The 27,230-nt window shown below is 34.9% G+C and overlaps 1 protein-coding gene across 1 annotated transcript in view; it reads left to right on the top strand.

Annotated features, from left to right (window-relative positions):
* The window catches only part of DTWD2 (DTW domain containing 2), a 120,537-nt gene extending 93,646 nt beyond the window's left edge, over positions 1–26,891 (top strand). The window contains exons 5-6 of the mRNA XM_068534219.1: positions 20,950–21,078; positions 26,441–26,891. Coding sequence (XP_068390320.1) covers positions 20,950–21,078; positions 26,441–26,611 — 300 coding nt within the window. The 3' untranslated portion in view covers positions 26,612–26,891. The remainder of the gene's footprint in view (positions 1–20,949; positions 21,079–26,440) is intronic.
* Positions 26,892–27,230: the final 339 nt, after the last annotated feature.

Below are 27,230 nucleotides of genomic sequence, written 5' to 3'. Positions count from 1 at the left end.
GTTTATTTTATAAGTTTTTCAACAAATATCCTCTGCATGGCACTTCATCTTTTTATAATTTCTTTTAGCACCTGTAACTAAATGTAAATATGTTATTATGAGAAGTTGGGGCAAAAGATTATAAACATTTTTATTTAAAGGGAAGAAAATAGAAATGATGTGGTTACTAAAAATGAGTCTCTGTGATTATTTGAAAATCTTTTAAAAAATTCCAACTTTATACAGAATGTTAAATGTCTTAGAAACATATGAATGATATAATGTAATTGACCATGAAACACTGGCTTCCCATGGTATCAAGTTTATACATATTCTTGAGTTGACAATTTAGAAGCTTTTGGTATCTCCATTTTAATGGTAGAATAATTATGCATGTGTTTATGTACATATATATGTGATTAGACAAATATAATAATTATAGAAAAGGTTTTTGTGACTTACTTTCCTTATATGATTTTATAATTTAAAAAATTGCATGACATTTGTTCCCTTTAGAATTTTTTCTCCAAATAGGTGCTCTAAAAATGTCACTTTGAATTAAAGCATAGTGTTTGGAAAAGATAACTTATTTATGTTCTTGATGTAGATTTCAATAACATGCTGAGTTTTGCTCTGGTTGAATTTTTCCAGTATCTCAAAAGAAATTGCTGAAAATATTTAGATGTAAGGTTTTCAGATTTTGCATTATAGAAAGCAATGTTAGAATTGCATAGAATAAAAGAAGGTAATCCCTTTAAAATTCCTAGAAGAGGATTTGATATGCACCTTATATATATACATATATATATTTTTTCATTAAACAGTTCATATTTGCTTCACAAAGTCCAATTTTTTTTTTTTTTTTTACAAATTTCTCGGCTTAAAAGGAATTGCATTTCTTTTCCTGTAATATGAACAACTGGCTAAATTTCTAGTTCTTAAAGGATTTGTGTGACGTCAGTGGGCTCTCCCTGCTTAATAAACTTACTAGGCCTCTCACCTTCTGAGATGGCCTGAACTCTGTCTGTGGAGGGTGTTTCTCCCTTGGCCGCTCTCACTTTCCAAGATGACCGCATGCCCTGGGGCCACTCTTGCCTTTTGAGACGGTCTGCATTCTGTCTATGGAATGTGTATCTCTAAATAAATCCACGTCTTACCTAAAAAACAAAAACCAAAAAAATAAAACACAACTTACTAAAGTCCCTCAAAAGAGATAAATTATGACTAATAATATTTGTTTCCCATTTCCAACTTTTCTATATAAAATTTAATAATTGAGTAAAGCAGTTGTTTATCAACTTTGTAAGTTTATTTTACTTATTTATTTTTTTGGCCTATGTTACGCAGCTTGTGGGTTTTTAGTTCCTCGACCAGGGATCGAACGCAGGCCCTGGCAGTGAAAGCGTCAAGTCCTAACCACTGGACCACCCAGGGAATTCCCTCAACTTCATAAGTTTAAATTCAGACAGAGAACCCTAATGTCTTTATACAAATCCTTTCTCCACTTCTCATTTCCAGGTCTCCTTGCCCAGTAAACTTACCAAAAACCCATAAATTTTAGTATTTAACTGCTGGGTTTGAATTCATAGCTATAGTTTTTTCTTTTCTAATGATTATCATCAGCGTTCATTCATTCAACCAGTATTTATTGAATACCAGCCACTATGGGGCACTGTTATTGACACTAGAATACAGTAAGTTGTAAGTAAAATAATCCATGCCTTAATGGAGCTTACTTTGTGTGGAAATAGCCACTTAGGTCAGTATATAATTACAAATTAAATTCTGTGGATGGCATATAGGGGGTGCTTTAAAATGGCAATTTGATTGAAGTTGGGAATTCATGAAGACCTCTTTAGCTTTTGAGAACTGAAGGATAGTAATAGTTAGCCAGACAAAGAAAAGGTAAATACTTTTTTATACTTAGGCTGGCTATGTAGTGAGGGAGGTGGGGAAAGAGTGTTCTTCATGAAATGGATAGTTTATAGACCATGGTAAGGATTTTGCCTAGTGGCAAGCTAAGTATTTTAATATGAGTAATAATGTGATCAGTTTGTTTTTTAGAAATTCACTTGGCTGATACATATAGAAGGATTTATAAGAAGATTGAAGTGGAAGCAAGATGTCCAGATAGGCATTTGCAGAGATTCAGTCTAGAAAGGATATTGACTTGGAATTGAGTACTGTTGTTGGAAAGAATGTTATTTAAAAATAAAAGTCATGCTAATAGTTACAAAGACATATGTGTTTGTGTCTCTGGCTTAGACTGTTAACCTTATCTAGTAGAAAAAGAACTAATTAATACAGATAGATGGAATTATGCTCTAGATATTGCCAATAAATTAAATATATGCAAATAGCTTTTATATGGATCAAGGAGTTGATGGGAATCTTAATAAAATAATAGTAAGTTAAAGTACAGAACTTTTCATTAAGCAGATGGTGAAAAGCAACATAACAGTAAACCACAATTTGTTAAATATTGTGTATCATCATAGTGATACTTTTATTGTAATTAATGCTTTCCATAAAGAAGTGTGGAATTAACATGCCAATGTTTTATTTATTTATTTATTTATGAGAATGATCTGTCTTTTATTTATTTATTTTTTTAAACTTTTAAAAATGTACAGAAGTATTGAATTTTTTTTTTAAACATCTTTATTGGAGTATAATTCCTTTACAATGGTGTGTTAGTTTCTGCTGTATAACAGAGTGAATCAGCTATACATATACGTATATCCCCATTTCTCCTCCCTGTTGCATCTCTCTCCCACCCTCCCTATCGCACCCCTCTAGGTGGACACAAAGCATGGAGCTGATCTCCCTGTGCCATGCGGCTGCTTCCCACTAGCTATCTGTTTTACATTTGGTAGTGTATATATGTCCATACCACTCTCTCACTTCGTCTCAGCTTACCCTTCCCCCTCCCCGTGTCCTCAAGTCCATTCTCTACATCTGTGTCTTTATTCCTGTCGTGCCTCTAGGTTCTTCAGACCTTTTTTTTTTTTTTTAGATTCCGTATATATGTGTTAGCATACGGTATTTGTTTTTCTTTTTCTGACTTACTTCACTCTGTATGACAGTCTCTAGGTCCATCCACCTCACTACAAATAACTCAATTTCATTTCATTTTATGGCTGAGAAATATTCTATTGTATATATGTGCCACATCTTCTTTATCGATTCATCTGTCGATGGACACTTAGATTGCTTCCATGTCCTGGCTATCGTAAATAGCGCTGCAGTGAACACTGTGGTACATGACTCTTATTGAATTATGGTTTTCTCAGGGTATATGCCCAGTAGTGGGATTGCTGGGTCGTATGGTAGTTCTATTTTTAGTTTTTTAAGGAACCTCCATACTGTTCTCCATAGTGGCTGTATCACTTTGCATTCCCACCAAAGTGCAAGAGGGTTCCCTTTTCTCCACACCCTCTCCAGCATTTATTGTTTGTAGATTTTTTGATGATGGCCATTCTGACTGGTGTGAGGTGATACCTCATTGTAGTTTTGATTTGCATTTCTCTAATGATTAGTGATGTTGAGCATCCTTTCACGTGTTTGTTGGCAATCTGTATATCTTCTTTGGAGAAATGTCTATTTAGGTCTTCTGCCCATTTTTGGATCGGGTTTTTTGTTTTTTTGATATGAGCTGCATGAGCTGCTTGTATATTTTGGAGATTAATCCTTTGTCAGTTTCTTCATTTGCAAATATTTTCACCCATTCTGAGGGTTGTCTTTTCATCCTGTTTATGGTTTAATTTGCTGTGCAAAAGCTTTTACGTTTCATTAGGTCCCATTTGTTTACTTTTGTTTTTATTTCCATATCTCTAGGAGGTAGGTCAAAAAGGATCTTGCTGTGATTTATGTCATAGAGCGTTCTGCCTATGTCTTCCTCTAAGAGTTTTATAGTGTCTGGCCTTACATTTAGGTCTTTAATCCATTTGGAGTTTATTTTTCTGTATGGTGTTACGGAGTGTTCTCATTTCATTCTTTTACATGTAGCTGTCTAGTTTTCCCAGCACCGCTTATTGAAGAGGCTGTCTCTTCTCCATTGTATATTCTTGCCTCCTTTGTCAAAGATAAGCTGACCATATGTGTATGGGTTTACCTCTGGGCTTTCTATCCTGTTCCATTGATCTATATTTCTGTTTTAGTGCCAGTACCATACTGTTTTGATTACTGTAGCTTTGTAGTATAGTCTGAAGTCAGGGATCCTGATTCCTCCAGCTCCGTTTTTCTTTCTCAAGATTGCTTTGGTGCTTCGAGGTCTTTTGTGTTTCCATACAAATTGTGAAATTTTTTGTTCTAGTTCTGTGAAAAATGCTATTGGTAGTTTGATAGGGATTGCATTGAATCTGTAGATTGATTTGGGTAGTATAGTCATTTTCACAATGCTGATTGTTCTAATCCAGAAACGTGGTATATCTCTCCAACTGTTTGTATCATCTTTAATTTCTTTCATCACTGTCTTATAGTATTGTGCATACAGGTCTTTTGTCTCCTTAGGTAGGTTGATTCCTAGGTATTTTATTCTTTTCGTTGCAATGGTAAATGGGAGTGTTTTCTTAATTTCTCTTTCAGATTTTTCATCATTAGTGTACAGGAATGCAAGAGATTTCTGTGCATTAATTTTGTATCCTGCTACTTTACCAAATTCATTGATTAGCTCTAGTAGTTTTCTGGTAGCATCTTTAGGATTCTCTATATATAGTATCATGTCATCTGCAAACAGTGACAGCTTTACTTCTTCTTTTCCTATTTGGATTCCTTTTATTTCTTTTTTATCTCTGACTGCTGTGGCTAAAACTTCCAAAACTATGTTGAATAATAGTGGTGAGAGTGGGCAACCTTGTCTTGTTCCTGATCGTAGTGAAAATGGTTTCAGTTTTTCACCATTGAGGACGATGTTGGCTGTGGGTTTGCCATATGTGGCCTTTATTATATTGAAGTAAGTTCCCTCTGTGTCTACTTTCGGGAGGGTTTTTATCATAAATGGGTGTTGAATTTTCTCAAAAGCTTTTTCTGCATGTATTGAGATTATGATATGGTTTTTACCCTTCATTTTGTTAATATGGTGTATCACATTGATTGATTTGCATATATTGAAGAATCCTTATATTCCTGGGATAAACCCCCTTGATCATGATGTATGATCCTTTTAATGTGCTGTTGGATTCTGTTTGCTAGTATTTTGTTGAGGATTTTTGCATCTATGTTCATCAGTGATATTGGCCTGTAGTTTCTTTCTTTGTGGCATCTTTGTCTGGTTTTGGTATCAGGGTGATGGTGGCCTCATAGAATGAGCTTGGGAGCGTTCCTCCCTCTGCTATGCTTTGGAAGAGTTTGAGAAGGATGGGTGTTAGCTGTTCTCTAAATGTTTGATAGAATTCTCCTGTGAAGCCATCTGGTCCTGGGCTTTTGTTTGTTGGAAGATTTTTAATCACAGTTTCAGTTTCAGTGCTTGTGATTGGTCTGTTTATATTTTCTGTTTCTTCTTGGTTCAGTCTCAGAAGGTTGTGCTTTTCTAAGACTTTGTCCATTTCTTCCAGGTTGTCCATTTTATTGGCATATAGTTGCTTCTAATAATCTCTCATGATCCTTTGTATTTCTGCAGTGTCAGTTGTTACTTCTCCTTTTTCATTTCTAATTCTATTGATTTGAGTCTTCTCCCTTTTTTTCTTGATGAGTCCTGCTAATGGTTTATCAATTTTGTTTATCTTCTCAAAGAACCAGCTTTTAGTTTTATTGATCTTTGCTTCAATAAGCAATCATTTCCTTCATTTCTTTTTCATTTATTTCTGATCTGATCTTTATGATTTCTTTCCTTCTGCTAACTTTGGGATTTTTTTTTTCTTCTTTCTCTAATTGCTTTAGGTGTAAGGGTCATTTATTTGAGATGTTTCTTGTTTCTTGAGGTAGGATTGTATTGCTATAAACTTCCCTCTTAGATCTGCTTTTGCTGCATCCCATAGGTTTTGGGTCATCGTGTTTTCCTTGTCATTTGTTTCTAGGTACTTTTTGATTTCCTCTTTGATTTCTTCAGTGTTCTCTTGGCTATTTAGAAGTGTATTGTTTAGCCTCCATGTGTTTGTATTGTTTATACATTTTTTCCTGTAATTGATATCTAGTCTCATAGTGTTGTGGTTGGAAAAGAAACTTGATACAGTTTCAATTTTCTTAAATTTACCAAGGCTTGATTTGTGACCCAAGATATGATCTATACTGGAGAATGTTCCATGAGCACTTGAGAAGAAAGTGTATTCTGTTGTTTTTGGATGGAATGTCCTATAAATGTCAATTAAGTCCATCTTGTTTAATGTATCATTTAAAGCTTGTGTTTCCTTATGTATTTTCATTTGGGATGATCAGTCCATTGGATGAAAGTGGGGTGTTCAAGTCCCCTACTATGATTGTGTTACTGTTGATTTCCCCTTTTATGGCTGTTAGCATTTCCCTTATGTATTGAGGTGCTCCTATGTTGGGTGCATAAATATTTACACTTGTTATATCTTCTTCTTAGATTGATCTCTTGATCATTATATAGTGTCCTTCTTTGTCTCTTGTAATAGTGTTTATATTAAAGTCTATTTTGTCTGATATGAGAATTGTTACTCCAGCTTTCTTTTGATTTCCATTTGCATGGAATATCTTTTTCCATCCCCTCACTTTCAGTCTGTATGTGTCCGTAGGTCTGAAGTGGGTCTCTTGTAGACAGCATATATACGGGTCTTGTTTTTGTATCCATTCAGCCAATCTGTGTCTTTTGGTTATAGCATTTAATCCATTTACATTTAAGGTAGTTATCAATATATATGTTCCTGTTACCATTTTCTTAATTGTTTTGGGTTTGTTGTCATAGGTCTTTTCCTTCTTTTGTGTTTCCTGCCTAGAGAAGTTCCTTTAGCATTTGTTGTAAAGCTGGTTTGGTGGTGCTGAATTCTCTTAGCTTTTGCTTGTCTGTAAAGGTTTTAATTTCTTCGTCGAATCTGAATGATATCCTTGCTGGGTAGAGTAATCTTGGTTGTAGGTTTTCTCTTTCATAACTTTAAATATGTCCTGCCACTCCCTTCTGGCTTGCAGAGTTTCTGCTGAAAGTTCAGCTGTTAATCTTATGGGGATTCCCTTGTATGTTATTTGTTGTTTTCCCCTTGCTGCTTTTAATATTTTTTCTTTGCATTTAATTTTTGATAGTTTGATTAGTATGTGTCTTGGCGTGTTTCTCCTTGGATTTATCCTGTATGACACTCTCTGTGCTTCTTGGACTTGATTGACTATTTCTCTTCCCATATTAGGGAAGTTTTCAACTATAATCTCTTCACATATTTTCTCAGTCCCTTTTTCTGTATCTTCTTCTTCTGGGAACTTTATAGTTCGAATGTTGGTGCATTTAATGTTGTCCCAGAGGTCTCTGAGACTGTCCTCAATTCTTTTCATTCTTTTTTCTTTATTCTGCTCTGCGGTAGTTATTTCCACTATTTTATCTTCCAGGCCACTTATCCATTCTTCTGCCTCAGTTATTCTGCTATTGATTCCTTCTAGAGAATTTTCAATTTCATATATTGTGTTGTTCATCATTGTTTGTTTTCTCTTTAGTTCTTCTAGATCCTTGTTAAGCATTTCTCCATTGTATTTCGAAGATTTTGCATCATCTTTACTGTCATTACTCTGAATTCTTTTTCAGGTAGACTGCCTATTTCCTCTTCATTTGTTTGGTCTGGTGCATTTTTACCTTGCACTTTCATCTGCTGTGTGTTTCTCTGTCTTCTCATTTTGCTTAACTTACTGTGTTTGGGTCTCCTTTTTGCAGGCTGCACGTTCGTATTTCCCGTTGTTTTTGGTGTCTGCCTCCAATGGGTAAGGTTGGTTCAGTGGGTTGTTTAGGCTTCCTGGTGGGGAGGACTAGTGCCTGTGTTCTGGTGGATGAGGCTGGATCTTCTCTTTCTGGTGGGCAGGATTGCGTCCTGTGGTGTGTTTTGGAGTGTCTGTGGACTTACTATTGTTTTAGGCAGCCTCTCTGCTAATGGGGGAGGTTGTGTTCCTCTCTTGCTAGTTGTTTGCATAGGGTGTCCAGCACTGTAGCTTGCTGGTTGTTGAGTGGAGCTGGTCTTAGCATTGAGATGGAGATCTCTGTTAGAGCCTTCGCCGTTTGATGTTACGTCGGCCCCAGAGGTCTCTGGTTGACCAATGTCCCGAACTCAGCTGTCCCACCTCAGAGGCTCAGGCCTGACACCTGGCCAGAGCACCAAGACCCTGTTAGCCATTCGGCTGCTTGTGTTGGAGGGGCTCTTGCGGAGGCGGGGGGTGGCTGTGGCTCACCATGGGGACTAGGACACTGGCAGCAGAAGTTCTGCAAAGTACTCCTTGGCATGAGCCCCCCCAGAGTCCACCATTAGCCCCACCAAAGAGCCCATGCCAGTGTTTTGATTAACCATCTAATAGAATTTTCATTTAAATCACTTGAAAAGTGACTGATAAGCTTTGGGGAAATTATGTTTTAATTTGAAATCAGAATCTTTTCCTACTGAATAGAAAAGAAATCCCTGTAATTTTTAAAGAATTCTTTACCTTGTATTCTTTTCCCATATTATTTTTACTCTTCATTGCAGTTATTGGTCTTTCATCCCTTTTTTTGGGTGGTAATTTTTCAGCCTTATTTGTGTCACTAAAAACTAATTCACTTGTCAAATTCAGTATCTGACATTTATGCACATATTCTTCATACTATAAAGTTGACAGAATTATGTTATATTTCTGAGGTGAATATATTATATCATTAATGGCTATTATGCAGGGTACTTTATGTTGTCCAAATTGTGTTTGAATGGATTTATTTAAGAAACGCCAATTCACTTTTTGGATTTCACTAGCTCTATTAAATAGTCTAAGAAAATAATTAACAGACGTGGAGGCATCATGCACCCTGATTTCAAACTGTACTACAAAGCTATAGTAATCAAAATAGTATCGTGCTGGCACAAAAACAGACACATAGATCAAAGGAACAGAATAGACAAACCAGAAATAAACCCACACTTATATGGTCAATTAATCTATGACAGAGGGAGCAAAAATATACAATGGGGGTAAAGACAAACTCTTCAATAAGTGATGTTGGCAAAACTGGACAGCTATGTGCAAAAGAACGAAACTTAAGCCACTGTCTTACACCATATATAAAAAATAAAGTCAAATGGATTAAAGCCTAAATGTAGGACCTGAAACCATAAAACTCCTAAAAGAAAGCATAGGCTGTATGCTCTTTGACATAGGTCTCAACAGTATTTTTTTGGACCTGTCTCCTTAAGCAAGAGCAACAAAAGCAAAAGTAAACAAGTGGGACTACATCAAACTGAAAACCTTTTGCATAGTGAAGGTAACTATCAACTGAATGAAAAGGCCCCTTACTGAATGAGAGAAGACATTTTCAAATGACAAGTTCAATAAGGGGTTAATACACAAAATATGTTAAAAAAAAACTCATACAACTCAATATCAAAAAACCCAAACAATTTAATTTAAAAATGGGCAGAGGACATGAATAGATATTTTTTCAAAGAAGACATACAAATAGCTAACAGGCACATGAAAAGATGCTCAACTTCACTAGTCATCAGGGAAATGCAATCCAAACCAAAATGAAATAATTACCTCACATCTTTCAGAGTGGCTGTTATCAAAAAGACAAGTAATAACAAGTGTTGGCAAGAAAAGAGAACCCTGGTACAATGTTGGTAGGAATGTACATTGGTACGGATGCTATGGAAAACAAAAAATTAAAAAATTGAACTGCCATATGGGTCAGCAATTTCACTTCTGGTTATTTAACTGAAAATGAAAGCACTAATTAAAAAAGATATATGCATACCAGTGTTCGTTGTAACATTATTTACAATAGCCAAGATATGGAAGCAACCTAATTGTCTGTGAAAAGATGAATGGATAAAGAATATGTGGTATATATACACAGTGGAATATTACTTAACCATAAAAAGAACAAAATCTTGCCATTTGTGACAAAATGGATGGACTTAGAGGGTATTATGCTAAGTGAAATAAGACAGAGAAAGACCAATACTGTATGATATCACTTTTTTATTTTTATTTTTGGCCACTCTGTGTGGCTTGTGGGATCTTAGTTCCCCAAGCAGGGATTGAACCCGGGCCATGGCAGTGAAAGTGCGGAGTCCTAAGCACTGGACCGCCAGGGAATTCCCCTGTGTGAATCTAAAAAACAAAGCAAACATAATAAAATAGAAACAGACTCATAGACACAGAGAACTAACTGGTGATTGCCAGAGGGGAGGTGGGTAAAGGGATGGGCACAATAAGTGAAGACGATTAAGAGGTACAAACTTCCAGCTATGAAATAACAAAGTTATGGAGATATAATGTACAACAGGGAATATTGTCAATAATATTGTAATAACTTTGTATGGTGACAGCTGTTAACTATCCTTATCCTGGTGATCATTTTGGTATAAAATGATCAAAGGTAAAAAAGGTATAAAAATATCAAATCACTATGTGGTACACCTGAAACTATTTAACATTGTAAGTTAATTATATTTCAATTAAAAAAATTGTGGAACAGTCAGCTCTACCCACCACCAGAGCCTCCCATCAAGCCTCTTAGATAGCCTCAACCACCAGAGGGCAGACAGCAGAAGCAAGAACAACTACAATCCTGCAGCCTGTGGACCAAAAACCACAGTTACAGAAAGATAGAGAAGATGAAAAGGCAGAGGGCTATGTACCAGATGAAGGAACAAGAAAAAACCTCAGAAAAACAACTAAATGAAGTGGAGATAGGCAACCTTCCAGAAAAAGAATTCAGAATAATGATAGTGAAGATGATCCAGGACCTCGGAATAAGAATGGAGGCAAAGATTGAGAAGATGCAAGAAATGATTAACAAAGACCTAGAAGAATTAAAGAACAAACAAACAGAGATGATCAATACAATAACTGAAATGAAAACTACACTAGAAGGAATCAATAGCAGAATAACTGAGGCAGAAGAACGGATAAGTGACCTGGAAGACAGAATGGTGGAATTCACTGCTGCGGAACAGACTAAAGGAAAAAGAATGAAAAGAAATGAAGACAGCCTAAGAGACCTCTGGGACAACATTAAACGCAACAACATTCGCATTATAGGGGTCCCAGAAGGAGAAGAGAGAGAGAAAGGACCAGAGAAAATATTTGAAGAGATTATAGTCGAAAACTTCCCTAACATGGGAAAGGAAATAGCCACCCAAGTCCAGGAAGCGCAGAGAGTCCCATACAGAATAAACCCAAGGAGAAACACGCCGAGACACATAGTAATCAAAGTGGCAAAAAATAAAGACAAAGAAAAATTACTGAAAGCAGCAAGGGAAAAACGACAAATAACATACAAGGGAACTCCCATAAGGTTAACAGCTGATTTCTCAGCAGAAACTCTGCAAGCCAGAAGGGAGTGGCATGATATACTTAAAGTGATGAAAGGGAAGAACCTACAACCAAGATTACTCTACCCGGCAAGGATCTCATTTAGATTTGATGGAGAAATCAAAAGCTTTAGAGACAAGCAAAAGCTAAGAGAATTCAGCACCACCAAACCAGCTCTACAACAAATGCTAAAGGAACTTCTCTAAGTGGGAAACACAAGAGAAGAAAAGGACCTACAAAACCAAACCCTAAACAATTAAGAAAATGGTCATAGGAACATACATATCGATAATTACCTTAAACGTGAATGGATTAAATGCCCCAACCAAAAGACATAGACTGGCTGAATGGATACAAAAACAAGACCCAGATATATGCTGTCTACAAGAGACCCACTTTAGACCTAGGGACATATACAGACTGAAAGTGAGGGGATGGAAAAAGATATTCCATGCAAATGGAAATCAAAAGAAAGCTGGAGTAGCTGTACTCATATCAGATAAAATAGACTTTAAAATAAAGAATGTTACAAGAGACAAGGAAGGACACTACATAATGATCCAGGGATCAATCCAAGAAGAAGATATAACAATTATAAATATATATGCACCCAACATAGGAGCACCTCAATACATAAGGCAACTGCTAACAGGCCGTAAAAGAGGAAATCGACAGTAACACAATAATAGTGGGGGACTTTAACACCTCACTTACACCAATGGACATATCATCCAAAATGAAAATAAATAAGGAAACAGAAGCTTTAAATGACACAATAGACCAGATAGATTTAATTGATATATATAGGTCATTCCATCCAAAAACAGCAGATTACACGTTCTTCTCAAGTGCGCACGGAACATTCTCCAGGATAGATCACATCTTGGGTCACAAATCAAGCCTCAGTAAATTTAAGAAAATTGAAATCATATCAAGCATCTTTTCTGACCACAACGCTATGAGATTAGAAATGAATTACAGGGAAAAAAACGTAAAAAAGACAAACACATGGAGGCTAAACAATACATTACTAAATAACCAAGAGATCACTGAAGAAATCAAAGAGGAAATAAAAAAATACCTAGGGACAAATGACAATGAAAACACGACGACCCAAAACCTATGGGATGCAGCAAAAGTGGTTCTAAGAGGGAAGTTTATAGCTATACAAGCCTACCTAAAGAAACAAGAAAAATCTCAAGTAAACAATCTAACCTTACACCTAAAGAAACTAGAGAAAGAAGAACAAACAAAACCCAAAGTTAGCAGAAGGAAAGAAATCATAAAGATCAGAGCAGAAATAAATGAAATAGAAACAAAGAAAACAATAGCAAAGATCAATAAAACTAAAAGTTGGTTCTTTGAGAAGATAAACAAAATTGATAAACCATTAGCCAGACTCATCAAGAAAAAGTGGGAGAGGACTCAAATCAATAAAATCAGAAATGAAAAAGGAGAAGTTACAACAGACACCGCAGAAATACAAAGCATCCTAAGAGACTACTACAAGCAACTTTATGCCAATAAAATGGACAACCTGGAAGAAATGGACAAATTCTTAGAAAGGTATAACCTTCCAAGACTGAATCAGGAAGAAACAGAAAATATGAACAGACCAATCACAAGTAATGAAATTGAACTGTGATTAAAAATCTTCCAACAAACAAAAGTCCAGGACCAGATGGCTTCACAGGTGAATTCTATCAAACATTTAGAGAAGAGCTAACACCCATCCTTCTCAAACTCTTCCAAAGAATTGCAGAGGAAGGAACACTCCCAAACTCATTCTATGAGGCCACCATCACCCTGATACCAAAACCAGACAAAGACACTACAAAAAAAGAAAATTACAGACCAATATCACTGATGAATATAGATGCAAAAATCCTCAACAAAATACTAGCAAACAGAATCCAACAACACATTAAAAGGATCATACACCACGATCAAGTGGGATTTATCCCAGGGATGCAAGGATTCTTCAATATACGCAAATCAATCAATGTGATACACCATATTAACAAATTGAAGAATAAAAACCATATGATCATCTCAATAGATGCAGAAAAAGCTTTTGACAAAATTCAACACCCATTCATGATAAAAAGTCTCCAGAAAGTGGGCATAGAGGGAACCTACCTCAATATAATAAAGGCCATATATAAAAAAAAAAAAAAAAAAATTGTGATATTCTGCAACTCACAATTTCTTATCATTTAAGTATTCTGTACTCTGTATTCTTCAAAGGAACATAGCAACCTATTGTTAGCCAATTCTTTTTTATGTCCGTCTGCCAGTTTTACTGTCATAAAATCAATTAAACATTACAGATAAGTTACACATGTGCAGAGGTAGAAGAAGATGAGAAAATATATTGAAAATATTAGGCAGATAAGAGTCATGCAAGGTCATTCAAGAAATGAAAAAATTTCATTTTTAAAGTATTTTCAAAAATCATTATAAATTCTTGGTCTGTCTCTTCTGTTACATGGTGTTGTTTGGGAATGTTTTAAAGAACTATCAAAGATTTAGATACAAGATTCAGTACTTTGGGGAATATTGCACATTTTAATGATGCTTAGATCATGTACTTAAAGGGCAAAAGAGTAAAATATGAATATTTTCCTTGTATATAAATTATATCTTTAATGAAAATATTTCTGCCTTTGTTTTTCAGGATTCTTACTGTTAGGAATATTTTATTTATCTGGCAATGTAACTTGTTCTTCTCTGTTATTCAGTGAAACTCTTTTCTGGTTCTTTCTCCTGCTTCTAAGACTGCTTTTTCTCTACCTGTTCAATAGCTTTTCTTCTTCCATCTTGTAAAATTTGACATTCTTCTGGCTCTAAGTTTTATCTTATCCCACACTCTTGGTCAGGCTACTCATCTGGCTTTATTGCGATAAAGCTGAGTTGCTTCACACTTATTCATTAGATTGTGAAGAAAGCATTGTAAATCATCACTAGCACTCTCCTGGTTAACATCAGTAGCATCAGTACCACCCTCATCAACATCTTTGCCTGTATTGCGTGCTTACTGTATGGCAGGCATTGCTGAGTACTTCACATATATTAACATCTTAAAGCACAATAATTCTTTAAGGTTGTTAATGTTTTAGGCTCTCAGAGTTTAAATCTTGTTTGAGGTCATACTACAATTATGTAGAGTTAAATTTAAATAAGTCTAATTTCCTTTCTTATGCTTTTAGTTGCTGTGCTTTTCTGTCTCCCAATTCATGCACATTATTTTAATTCAAGGTTATAGAAAAGTGTTGTTAATAAAGTAAAAGAGTGTACAATTTAACTCAGTAAATTTTAAAATAAAAATTTTATGTGACAAATTGAACTTATGAAGTAATTGTAAAATGTGTGCTTTATTTCACACCTAGGCTAATTTATGATTTATTTTCCAATAGCTGTTTATGAAGCCATGACAGCTTTTGAAATGAGTAGAAATGATAATTGTTAAATGAAATTTATCTTTGGTGAGAAAATGTTTCACTAGCAAGACATTATAAAATTGGTTATTACTTAGGTGAGACTAGTAAATCAATTTCTAATATCCTAAATCAGTTTCTGTTCTAAGTTTCCTAATAAAGGATATAAATTGATGTAAGCCCAGTATGAATAAATGCATACATGTAGACATGCTTAGTTTGGGCAATTTCAATTTCAGGAGATATCACAAAAGTTAGTTTCTATAGCATTATTCAACAGAGACTCGTCTTCATTAAGTATTGCTGAGAAAAATAGCAGCAGAAAGTAATGCCAAGATGTGTAATCTATAGTCACATTATTCTTTCTGGCTTGTTTAATGGTGTAATGTTTTGTTAATTTACTGAAATCACTCTGAAGTTATTGTAGGCAATAATGTTTTGTTTTTTTTTTTTTAATTTTTTTGGCTGCGTTGGGTCTTCGTTGCTGTGTGCGGGCTTTCTCTAGTTGCAGCGAGCAGGGTCTACTCTTTGTTGCGGTGTGCGGGCTTCTCATTGCGGTGGCTTCTCTTGTTGTGCAGCACGGGCTCTAGGTGCGTGGGCTTCAGTAGTTGTGGCATGCGGGCTCAGTAGTTGTGGTTTGCGGGCTCCAGAGCACAGGCTGAGTAGTTGTGGCACACGGACTTAGTTGCTCCGCGGCATGTGGGATCTTCCCGGACCAGGGCTCGAACCTGTGTCCTCTGCATTGGCAGGCAGATTCTTAACCACTGTGCCACCAGGGAAGCCTTGTAGCCAATAATCTTAAGGAATTTTTGTTTTCATGCCTCTATTAATTCTTTTTTTTTTTTAAAGAGGAAGCTTAAAAACTCAGATAAAACTTTTTTTTATTTAAGAGAAATTATTATATTTCAATATTATTTTAAACTTTAATTCTGTCATTCTAAACTTTTTAAAAGAATAATTATGCCTGAGAACGTGGAGATTACTATTTGACTTATAAAGATAACTTCCAATTCTGTGATCTCATGAATCTATGTGTTTTTACTTTCCTTCTAGATATTTCCATACCCATAGTTCTTAGTGACTTCAGATATGCACTACTTGGAGTTATGTGAAAAACAGTGGTAGATTAAATATTTTTATTAGTAGGAAAAAACACTAGTCAAGATATTTGATTAAATATGTCACTCAACAGAATTTTAATTTTGTATCATTATTTAGATTTGCTTAAATTTGAAATTTGTAAGTGCTTAATTTTTAGGCTTCTGAATTGTATGTTTGCAATTTTAACATCAAAGTTTTTGTGTGTTGGAAAAGCAATGTGTAACTTTAATTATCATTTTAATGTGTAAGAAAGTACTAAATTTTAAACCCAATGTCTTCTACAAGTTCTTTGGTAATTTTGGAATTGTGCTTTACCATAGAAACTGTTATGAAATGAAGTTTCTCAGGTCAACTCAGAAAAAAAAATTTTAAACAATAATGTGTTTTGGAAGTAGCACAGTATTATCATTTTATCTATAACTAATGCCCCCTCTAACCTTATTTTTATCAAATTTTCTGAGTTTCAACATTAATCCTGGAATCTTAACTTTCTGTAAAAACTTTACAGGCTTCATAGTGTGGGAAGATGGGAGCAAGACATAGATATTGACATTTGTGAGAAACTTTCATTCTTGAGAAGACTCCTCCCCATATATCATTTTTTTTTTTTACACTGTGTTCATAAGAACCCTAAAATTATTCAGGAGTCCCTCAGCCTTGCTTTCCAGCAGAATAGCTTTGTTTTATTTGTTTTATATGTTGGGATTTGCCTAAGAATTCATCCATTTAATTGTTAGCCTAGTTATGAAGAGCTCAAGCTCTCAAAGAAGACTTTATAAATTCATTTATCTGCTTTACCATGATTGATTTTGGAACCTTAGGTAAGTTACTTCACCTCTCTCTACTTTGGTTTCCTCATCTGTAAAATGGAGATAATAGTACTTACTTCATAGGGTCTTTGCGAGAATTAAATGAGACAATATATGTACATTTTCTAGAATAGCACTTAGTGTCCAAGTGCATGAGACTTTGCATATAAGTGGTTAAGTCTCTATTCAAACTGGCAACTGTCTGATGCCAAAGCTGGACTCATCACTATTAGATCATAGTGTTGAACTAAACTGAGGAAATGAAAGGAATGAAGTAGATGGAGGGATTGGGGCTAGAAGAAAAGATTTAGTACCTCTCCTTCAAAGGGCAGCTCATAAGCTCAGATACTGATTCTTGTTTGTGAAAGATCATAGAAAAAAGGGTGCTTCAGAAAGGAGGGTTTTTATGTGTGTCTTCCACTGATAAGGAATTCAGAATGTTAGTAAAACGTTTATTTTAACTTGTTCTAGACTAGGGTTTTTTCAGAAAGCCTGCAAAATAGATTGATTTTCCTAGAAACCTTTAAGGAAGCTGATCAACTGATTAGAAAGTCTTGTGACTCTTAATAATTAAGTGAGAAGCACAGTAGTTTTATGTAATAATGAAACTTGTCTTAAAAGAGCCTGAGAACAGATAACACGTAATCACCATCAAATTATAAAAATACAGCATTTGTTGCATGGCAGGGGGTGTGGAGATGATTAAAATTTTAATTTTTTTTTTTTAATTTTTATTTATTATTTACTTATTATGTTTATTTTTGGCTGTGTTGGGTCTTCGTTTCTGTGTGAGGGCTTTCTCCAGTTGCGGCGAGTGGGGGCCACTCTTCATCGCGGTGCGCGGGCCTGTCACTATCGCGGCCTCTCTTGTTGTGGAGCAGAGGCTCCAGACGCTCAGGCTCAGTAGTTGTGGCTCACGGGCCCAGTTGCTCCGCGGCATGTGGGATCCTCCCAGACCAGGGCTCGAACCCATGTCCCCTGCATCGGCAGGCAGATTCTCAACCACTGCGCCACCAGGGAAGCCCTAAAATTTTAATTTTGAGGCCTTTTTTAGTTTATTTTTCTTGACAAAAGAATTAACTATATTATAGTAAATTATTTTAAAGACATGTTATGCAAACATAAGCCATGGCATGTTAATCCTTTGGATATTTTTTTGAGTCCTAAAGGTCATTACTAAACCACTGAACATGCTATGACTTCTACACTATTAATGACACAAATCACAAAAATAGCTAAAGGTCTATCTAGGAAGGAGACATTTGAAAAAACCCTTTTAAAAGGCATCTGAACAGTGATCATAGCTGTCAAACTGTTACCTGGTATTCTTATATATTAAATATATATTTAATATTTAATGCAAGAAAAAAAAAGGAAGGCACTAACAACAAAAGAATTTTAAGGAATTCAAATTTTAGCCAACCCAGAGAATCAGTGGAAAAGATCTGAAGCTCAGTCTAGAAGTAAAATTTGGATGAGTTGGCTGTTTCTAAAATGGGAGTTATATTATAGGCTTACAACCTATACCCGTAGAATTCTAAACCAACCAGTGGTACTCCTGTTCCTAAAGAAGTCACATTAAGAGCACTCAGACAACTTCTACCCATGGAGAACCAACTTCCAAGAAGATCAAAATTATTGAAGCATTCTTTGCATCAGCATGGCTTCCAAATATTGGAAATGAAGATTGTATATAATAATTATACATAATATATTAATAATAATGATATATAATTAATGTAGCATTATAATTACATATACATTATATGATCTTGGGATTGATCACTAAAAAATAGGTTTTAATACCATCAGGTCCAGCTATCTGATTTTTATCAAGTGAGCAGGAACTGAGAAACTAAATGACTGAAATTAAGTGATTAATTATTGTCAACTTTGATATAATAATATTGGTCTTTCAATAGTTCCTCTTTCTACATACCATACTTTCATCATATGTTAATTTTTTTCCTTTCTTATAATAGTTAATTTTGCCTTGGATTTTCTTGAACTTTTATTCACGAAGATGAGGCAGTTTCTGAAAAATTATTATGATGCTTATGACTTTGCTTATGACTTCTCAAGAAGATGGATCAACAGGGTTTCTTTTTAGTCTTGCTCATTTACTCACTGAATTAAGTGTGTGATGAAGGTGATATAGCACATAAGCATAAAAGGAGGTGCCGTGAGATCACATTAGCATGCTTTAATAACATGTATCCTAATAATATGGCAGATCTTAGTTATATATACTCTTTTAATATATCCAGTTACTAGATAACTCCCAGAGAGATGATTTGTGAAGGATATTCTGAAGTCTTTTAACAAATGATATATTTCAAATTCTGTTTTCATACAGCCATGTGAGCCACAGTAAGAAATAAAACACCCTCCTGAAATAACAAATTTCTTTTAAAAATCAAATTAATTCCAATAAACAAAATCCACTGTGAATTTTGCATGTTTTCCAAAGGTTTTATTTTAATCAGATGCTTGTTATAAATTCCTCCAGTGATGACTTGGAATTAAGTATTGAAAGCAGTAGTTGTCTGTACTCTGTTCTACTAGTTGACCTGATGAAATATCAAAGCTTTTAGTAATTACAATTAATCAACATCATGAATTATTCTTACAGTTATTTAAACATAGGCTTTCTTTTATCATTATACATGTTTCTCAACCATTTTCTTCCATCTCTTTCTCTCCCTACATCTGTTTTTCATCTTGTCCATTGGTAGAAATGCAGAGTAATTTTAATATGATATCTAAAACATAATTAGTCAAATATGCTTTAAAGAATATATTCCAAAATCATATATAGGGCAATACATTCTATAGTGAATCTTTTATGATGCCCACTTTGCTTCCCTCTCTCTCTCCCTCCCCCTTTACCCCTCATCTCTTTCTGAGGAAGGAAAGGAAACAAGTTGTAGAGGATAATTTTTTGAACAAAAAGCAATCAGAGTGGAAAAACCATATTTCTCATCACATATCCTTAAATGTGATTTTGATCAGAGTGTGAGCTTTATGAGTGTAAGCTTACTTGAGTTTCATTTAATTGAAGTAGGAATCAGACGACCAAAATGCTGACATTCAGTTTTCTATTGCCTTTCTCATGTCTGACTCTATCTCAGCTAAAATATTGTCTCGATGGAGAAAAGTATCTGTAGTATGCTACTTTTATCTAAAAAGAGGAGATATATATATATATATGTGTGTGTGTGTGTATGTGTATGTGTGTGTATCTCTGTGTGTTTATATAGATTTACACCCACACAGACATATGCTTATCAGTTTAAGAAATAATGGAAGAATAAACCAGAAAATAAAAAATCCCAATTATCAATTCTCCAAAGTGATTAAACCATTTTCACTCCCACTTCAATGTATGAGTTTCATTTGCTCTGTCCTCATTTGGTGGTGATAGTCTTTTCGATTTTAACTGTTCTAATGAGTGTGAAATGTTATCTCCTTGTGATTTTATTTTATTTTATTTTATTTTTATTTATTTATTTTTGGCTGTGTTGGGTCTTCGTTGCTGCACACGGGCTTTCTCTAGTTGCGGTGAGCGGGGGCTACTCTTCATTGTGGTGTGAGGGCTTCTCATTGCGGTGGCTTCTCTTGTTGCAGAGCATGGGCTCTAGGTGCACGGGCTTCAGTAGCTGTGAGTCACGGGCTCTGGAGCGCAGGCTCAGTAGTTGTGGCGCACGGGCTTAGTTGCTCCGCGGCATGTGGGATCTTCCTGGACCAGGGCTCAAACCCATGTCCCCTGCATTGGCAGGTGGATTCTCAACCACTGCACCACTCTGGAAGCCCTCATTGTGATTTTAATTTACATTAAATCATGTTGAGCCCTTTTACATGTACCTATTTGCTACTTGTATATCTTCTTTTGTGAAGTGTCTATTCACTCTTTTGCCCGCTGGGAGGGGGTTATTAGTCTTTTTATTTTTGATTTGTAGGAATTTGTATATATTTTGAATACGTTTTCTTTGTCAGATGTGTAACTATCCTCTTGCTTCTATTTAACAAAATAATAAAAGGATATTATATATAGAAGATATTGATACATTTAATATTTATAAACTGGCAATTTTGGAAGGAAATTAGAATAATTAGAATTTAAAATACAGACCTTATAGTTTTAAACTTAAAACAAAAATTACATTCTATTCTGTTTTTGATTTCAGGTGCAATTAAAAACTAGCATTTCTAGTCAGTATGTAATTCGGGCACAACCAACTAATAGGTGCCTTTCTACACTGGAGTGTGCAGCTGTTGCTCTTTCTATCTTGGAGAAAAATAATTACATACAAGAGGTATGTCTTTGGAAAGTTATATAGTTTTTGAAAGTAGGAGTTTGGTTAGATTTTTGTCTAGAAAATTTTAAAATGCATAACTTGTTAAATTTGTAACTTAAGTGACAAGTAGACTATATCTGTGATAGAAATTTGTGCACTTTTATAACCTTCCTTTCCCCTCTGGTGTTTTCCTATTAGTTTAACGTTCCAGATTGCATTATTTAAATATTCATTCTAAGCTGTGCAAACAGCATTTGTAATATGCTAAATCGTTTTTAAGTAGCATAACATTAAATATAGTTTTTTTGGCTAGATATGTCTTTCAGTAGTCTGTATTTCTGTTTAAGTATTTTGTGTTCTCTTGTACTAGACTTTTTTTATTTAAAAGAACATTTTACAGCAAGATTTTTTCCATTGGTGCTTTTATTCGAGGAGATATACCAACTCCCTGTTTATCTTATTAACCTTGCTTAGGGTATAAAAATATATAATTTTTTTTGAGAAAAAAGCCTACAGAATATGAAAAGGTTATAACCTGCAATCAACATTTTATTTAATTTCCATGAAAGCCTGATGATTTCATATATAATTCATAATCATTAGTAAATAATAATGTTTCAGTGAGCTCACCAACATCTCAATCTTTTAGAACATGTTAGAAACTTTACAGTTATGACAAGAGAAAAAAATAGCAAACTAAATGGAGTTTTATAACTCCCTCCTCTAACACACACACACACACACACACACGCACAAAGTATGCTCTTTCCTGCCTTCTTTCTCTCTCTCTCATTATACACCATGGTTTCTATTATAAAAGTGTGCCTTAGCCATGAGGGAAATTCTAGTAATGGATAAAAGCTTAGGTCAGAGTAACTGGATAAGTGGATTAGTTACCAAGAAAAAGAACAAAAGACCTCCAGAGCAAGGGAAGTTAAAGAATGCCAGAAGCAGCATTGAATTGCCCTTTTCCTCTCCCCTACCCTAAGCCATGGTATGTGTCAGAGTTGGAGACTTTCTTCTTTTGAAAGAAGTAGGCTTTCATGAGTAGGCTATTTTTGTGTGTATCTGTGTGAGTAGACTTAGTTTTGGGTCTAGGCAATTTCTCTTTCTCTCTTTTGAGGAAAAAAATGCGTGAGGGATCCTAAATCCTTCCTCCAAATGACCAGGGAGTGTTCTCAGACTTTTTTTTCTCCCCTCTGACTTTATCACCTACTCCCGTGTACCTTCCATCAATATAACACTTACTATACCCCTATACTTGTCTCTCTGTTTTGTTTATTAACCATCATCTGTGTATGTTCTTCAGCAGAAAACAACATTATTTTTAGGTGTCTTAAAGGAAAGATGAAACCCAGGGCTGTTGTTTAAGCTTGCTTTCTGTACAGTCTCTGTATTTTCCTTTTTGTTGATGTAAAATCCTAGGATCAGCCAACATCAGACATAGGCCTCATTAAAAGTTTAAATCTTGAGGGAAAAATATAATGGTCTTTGGCTATAAATTTAAAATTTCTTTCCTCTTCTTCTTCTGGTTTATAAAAAGAATCTTCTATGGATTTATATTTATTATTCCCACAATTGGAATTGGATCTTTACTGCATTCCTAAACAGAAGCGTTAATGTTGGTAACGGTGGTGTTTTAGTAGTAGTAGTTATAGTATAATAGGGCTAGGGTTTGGCATAGGGTTTGTACTACTACTACTACTACTACTACTACTACAAATGCTGCTACTGCTTCCCCCTTTCCAGTTTTATAAGATATATTATTCTGGTGTTAATTACTGTCACAGCAGGAAACCTATCTTACGTTTTTAGTATAATATCTAACAACAGGCAAAGTTTAAGATACAGAAGGGTATCAGGATCTATCATCTCTTCAGCTTTTGGAGCTTTTATTTTTTTCTATCGATCAAATTGAACATAAAATCCCAAAGCAAAAGTGGGGTCCTAGATTTCTCATTCTTTTTGCTTTGATCACCAGGAGTGGTTATGCTATAGTGACCAGGAGTAGAAGAAGGATGCTTGATAATCAGACATGTGATTTGGGAGGTGCTGATAAGATGGTCGCAGGAACATGAGCAGAAAAAAAACATATGAAACATCCCAAGTTGCTTATTATTACATCTGGCAAACAATTAGCTTTCTTAGTGGGGGAACACCAAGTCCAGCTTGTTTAAATCTAGCTACAATAAAAAAATTAGTACATTCTTCTGAACATCTGCTCTGAAATAGGTGTTTTCTTTCCTTCCTGGGGAGGAAAGCTATAACATGCCTTTTCCCCCCAATAACCTTTTATTAGGGGCATCCTAATAAAACCTTAAGATGATGGAGGAGAGTAGTAATTTTTCAGCTGGCTTCATTCTGTAGAGGTAGGGCTCCTCAAAATAAAGAACTTGGCATAGAATGGCCTTCTTAGTCTGTTGATTCATTCTCTTCCTTTATTCTTGAGCAGTTTTCAATCACTTGGAAATAGCATGATATGAGTTTTGAAGCAAGTTTGAGTTAAAACTTTATCACTTAGCATCAGCAGTTTTTGCCAGAAGGCAATTCATGTAATCTCTTTGTGTTTGTTTTCTTATCTGTAATATACAAAAAATAGTTACCTCATAATATTGTTATGAGAATTGAATGGGATAATGTATGTTAATTGCCTGACACCGGGCTCTCAGGAAGAGTTCATCTTTTTGCCTTTCCTCGCTTCTGATTCTTGTCTATAGATTGACAGAAAAATTGAACTGAAAGTTGGTGATTTCATTTTGCCATTATAATATCTACCAGGGTTACTCATACCTTGGAAGCCTTATGAACTTTTGAAACTAGACGTGGCAGAGCTTTGTGCCGTAACCTAAATGTCTTAGCTCTACTCATCACCAGTAATTGTTAATAACGGTCTTTTGAAACTGTCACATTGCATCTGTAGACAAAGGATTTACAGAACACTGATTTTCCCCCAAATAAACTTTTAGAAACTAATTTTGTAAGTAGAGGATTTTCTTTGTTCTTCTGAACCAGTAAACCTCTCATATAGCTTCACATTGCCCCAGATATAATGTTATGAATGTAGAGAGAAACATTATCATTTATTATCAATCAAGTCATATGCTAAACACTTTAAATGTATCATGTAAGTGCACCATAATAATAACCTTATAAGGTGGACATAATATTCCTCACTTTACAGATGAAGAAAGCGAGGCAAATAGAGGTTATATAACTTATCTGGGAACACATAGCTAGTAAGTGATTGCATCAGTCACTTAAAACCCCAAAATCAGAATGGCATAACACACTGTCTGTACAGTGGGATTGCCAGGGGGACCTCTGCTAATTATAGTCACTTAGGGATCCAGGCTAATGGATGCACCATCTAGACACATCATTCTACTTTTATTAAGGAAGGAATAAAGAGAGGTGGGGAATCATACACCACTTTTAAAGCATCTGCCCAGAGGTGACACACATTATTTGTGCTCACATTTCATTAACCAAGTCAAGTTATATGGCCATGCCTAACTTTAGAGGGGGCTAGAAAATGCAGTCTGATCATGTATCATGAAAGAGGACTGGTGTATTTGTGAACAGCCCTAGTGACTACCACAGATCTGTCTATCTCCAAAATTCATTCTATTAATTATTCAGAAAATTGATAGAATCTTATCTTCAGGAAGTAAAAGTTGGAGGCCTTTAATCATAGGAGTATTAATACTCTTCTATCTATGAAGAATCTAATAAATGTCGTAAAATAGCAATAGAAACTTCAATTGTCTCAGTCTGTATATGTCCAAGGTATGTTTCCTAGGTATGATGTTTCAGGATTCAATCACTTCCTTATGTTGACTCTGTAAAGTAATATATAGTCATTCCTATATTTCTTCTCTTGTTTGAAGAATTGAAGATACGAAAAGAAACTATGAGAACATACCTAAGAGACTTTCTACAATAATGTCAGGCAGAGCTTTTCCAAGATGTTTGTCTTTTTCTTACTGGTGTGTCTCAGTTAGGAGTTAACATTTAGTTGCATGTAACAGAGCCCTTACTGCAGTGGTTGAGCCATATATGAGTTTATTTTTCTCTTGTAATAAGAAATGCTGAAGTTAGTGGTCTAGGGCTGGGGATGCAGCTGAAAAGGACTTCAGACACCCAGATTTCTTCTGTCTTTCTGTCCATCACTGTATGTATTTGGCTTTAATCTTCGTGTTTATTGTCCTGTAGTCACATAGTGGTTATCCCACAACTAGCAATCATGTTCCAGGCAAGAAGAAAAGGCAAAAGCCTATGCCTGCTAGGTCTGTCCCAACCCAAGGCCTTCCACTTACATCTTGTTGGATAAACTGTCATTAGTCAATGTAGTATTACTAGCTGGACACATTGCCACCTTGAATAAAATTTTAGATTTTTTTTAATAAGGAAGAAAAGAATGGATATGGAGAAGCAACTACCAGTGACTGCGACATATTTGTAAGAGTTCATTGTAAATTAAAGCTGTTAAGCCCTTTGCTGCCACTTTTGTTGTATATGTGGGGCAATACATTTTCACATAGACATTGTGAAATTTTTGTAGTTAAATCTATCTTTGTTCCTTTTATTTTCTTTTTAAACAATCTGCACCATCAGGTTTGTTATTTAAAAGTGTTAGATCAGGGATCTCAGGCCCAAGGAAAGACTCTGACTCAAATATGTTTAAAACACTGGGTTAATGTTTTTTTTTTTTTTCCTAATTTTTGAATTTGAATAACTTTAAGAAGGACATGTGCTCAGTTGTTTGACAACCTCCACAATTCTTTGTTACCTTATAGGTCCACCTAGGTCACATGTTTATGTTATATGTCTGGCCCTATAGGTATTTGAGTTTAGACAGGTATGTATACAGTTACAGTTATTTCAAATGCACCCACACCTGGTTATCTAACTTGTATGTGGGCCATGGAGTAGTGTGAGAGAATTAGTAAACTTAACCCATTGCTGCCATCATCCAGTTGTTAGCAAGTAGCGGGAAGCTTGTGTTAGTCTGTGATTGAAACTGAATTAACTAATTTGTACCTAAATGTCTCTTTTAGTCTGCTGTTACAGATTAGTTATTATAATGGCAACAATTTTTGTAGTGTTTGAATATATTAAAGTATAAAACTAAATTTAGACTTTATCACCTATATGGAAAATTAGTATTTGTGTCTTACTGGAATTCCTTAGTGGTATGTAAGGTATGAATTTAAATGAATTATTTATTTAGAAGTTATCATATATTTGAGTGCCTATTGCTTTTCATAGTTAAAAGCTAATAATAAAAAAGATAATAATCCCTGTTTCTATGGAAAAAATTTAGATAGAATATCATGATTTGTCACACTATTTTTAGTATCTTTTTTTTTTATCTTAACAGACTTTGCTTCGCCCTCTTCAAGCTTTATGCTCTTTCCAGCTTCAGCATGGTGCTCAAATTCGCCTCAGCAAGGAACACCTTCTGAAAACTGGATTATATCCTAAGCCGATGCCAAAGAACAAACGCAAACTCAGGAAAATGGAACTATTAATGAACAGCATTAAAATTTAGTACAGTTGTTCTTATGGTGCTAGTTTTGGTGTCTTCAGCTGACAATACCAGGTTAACTTTTTATACATTTTAAGTCTGTGGGTTTTTGTCTAAAGAATGAAAGTTACATACTAAACTTACCCAGAAGAAGAAAGTAATCCAAATAGCCAAAAAACAAACAAACAAAATTCAGTGATTCAGTGAAAAGCAAGATTTCGTACTGTATTTGTTTTTAAAATGTGCCTCTAATACATTTTTTCAAGTCAGTAATTTGAAATGTGATTAGTTGTTGAGCTGGGTTAGAAGTTCTTATTAATAAAAGGGAATGGAAGGAAATTGATGTGCCTGACTGGTTCAGTATTGTTTCCATTAGTGTTTATAGATAATTAGGTGTAGACCTATAATAGAGGATACGTGCCTCAAGTTGCCTTCTTGCACATGAACTTTATAGTTTGAAATAAGTAACAAAAGAAAATAATAATCAAGTAATTTAGGTTGAAATTATTTATTTCATAAATAAGTATTCTTTAGGGACTAAACTTGAATTCAGCCAATGTGATTTAAGTGTGCGATTAATTGCCCATATTTTTAAAGTTAAAGTTTAATTAGAAAAAGTATATTCACTGTCTAACATTATTTT

Source organism: Eschrichtius robustus, chromosome 2 (genome assembly GCF_028021215.1).
Source record: "Eschrichtius robustus isolate mEscRob2 chromosome 2, mEscRob2.pri, whole genome shotgun sequence".
Classification (NCBI taxonomy): domain Eukaryota; kingdom Metazoa; phylum Chordata; class Mammalia; order Artiodactyla; family Eschrichtiidae; genus Eschrichtius; species Eschrichtius robustus.
This window is presented reverse-complemented; position numbering and strand designations above follow the sequence as displayed.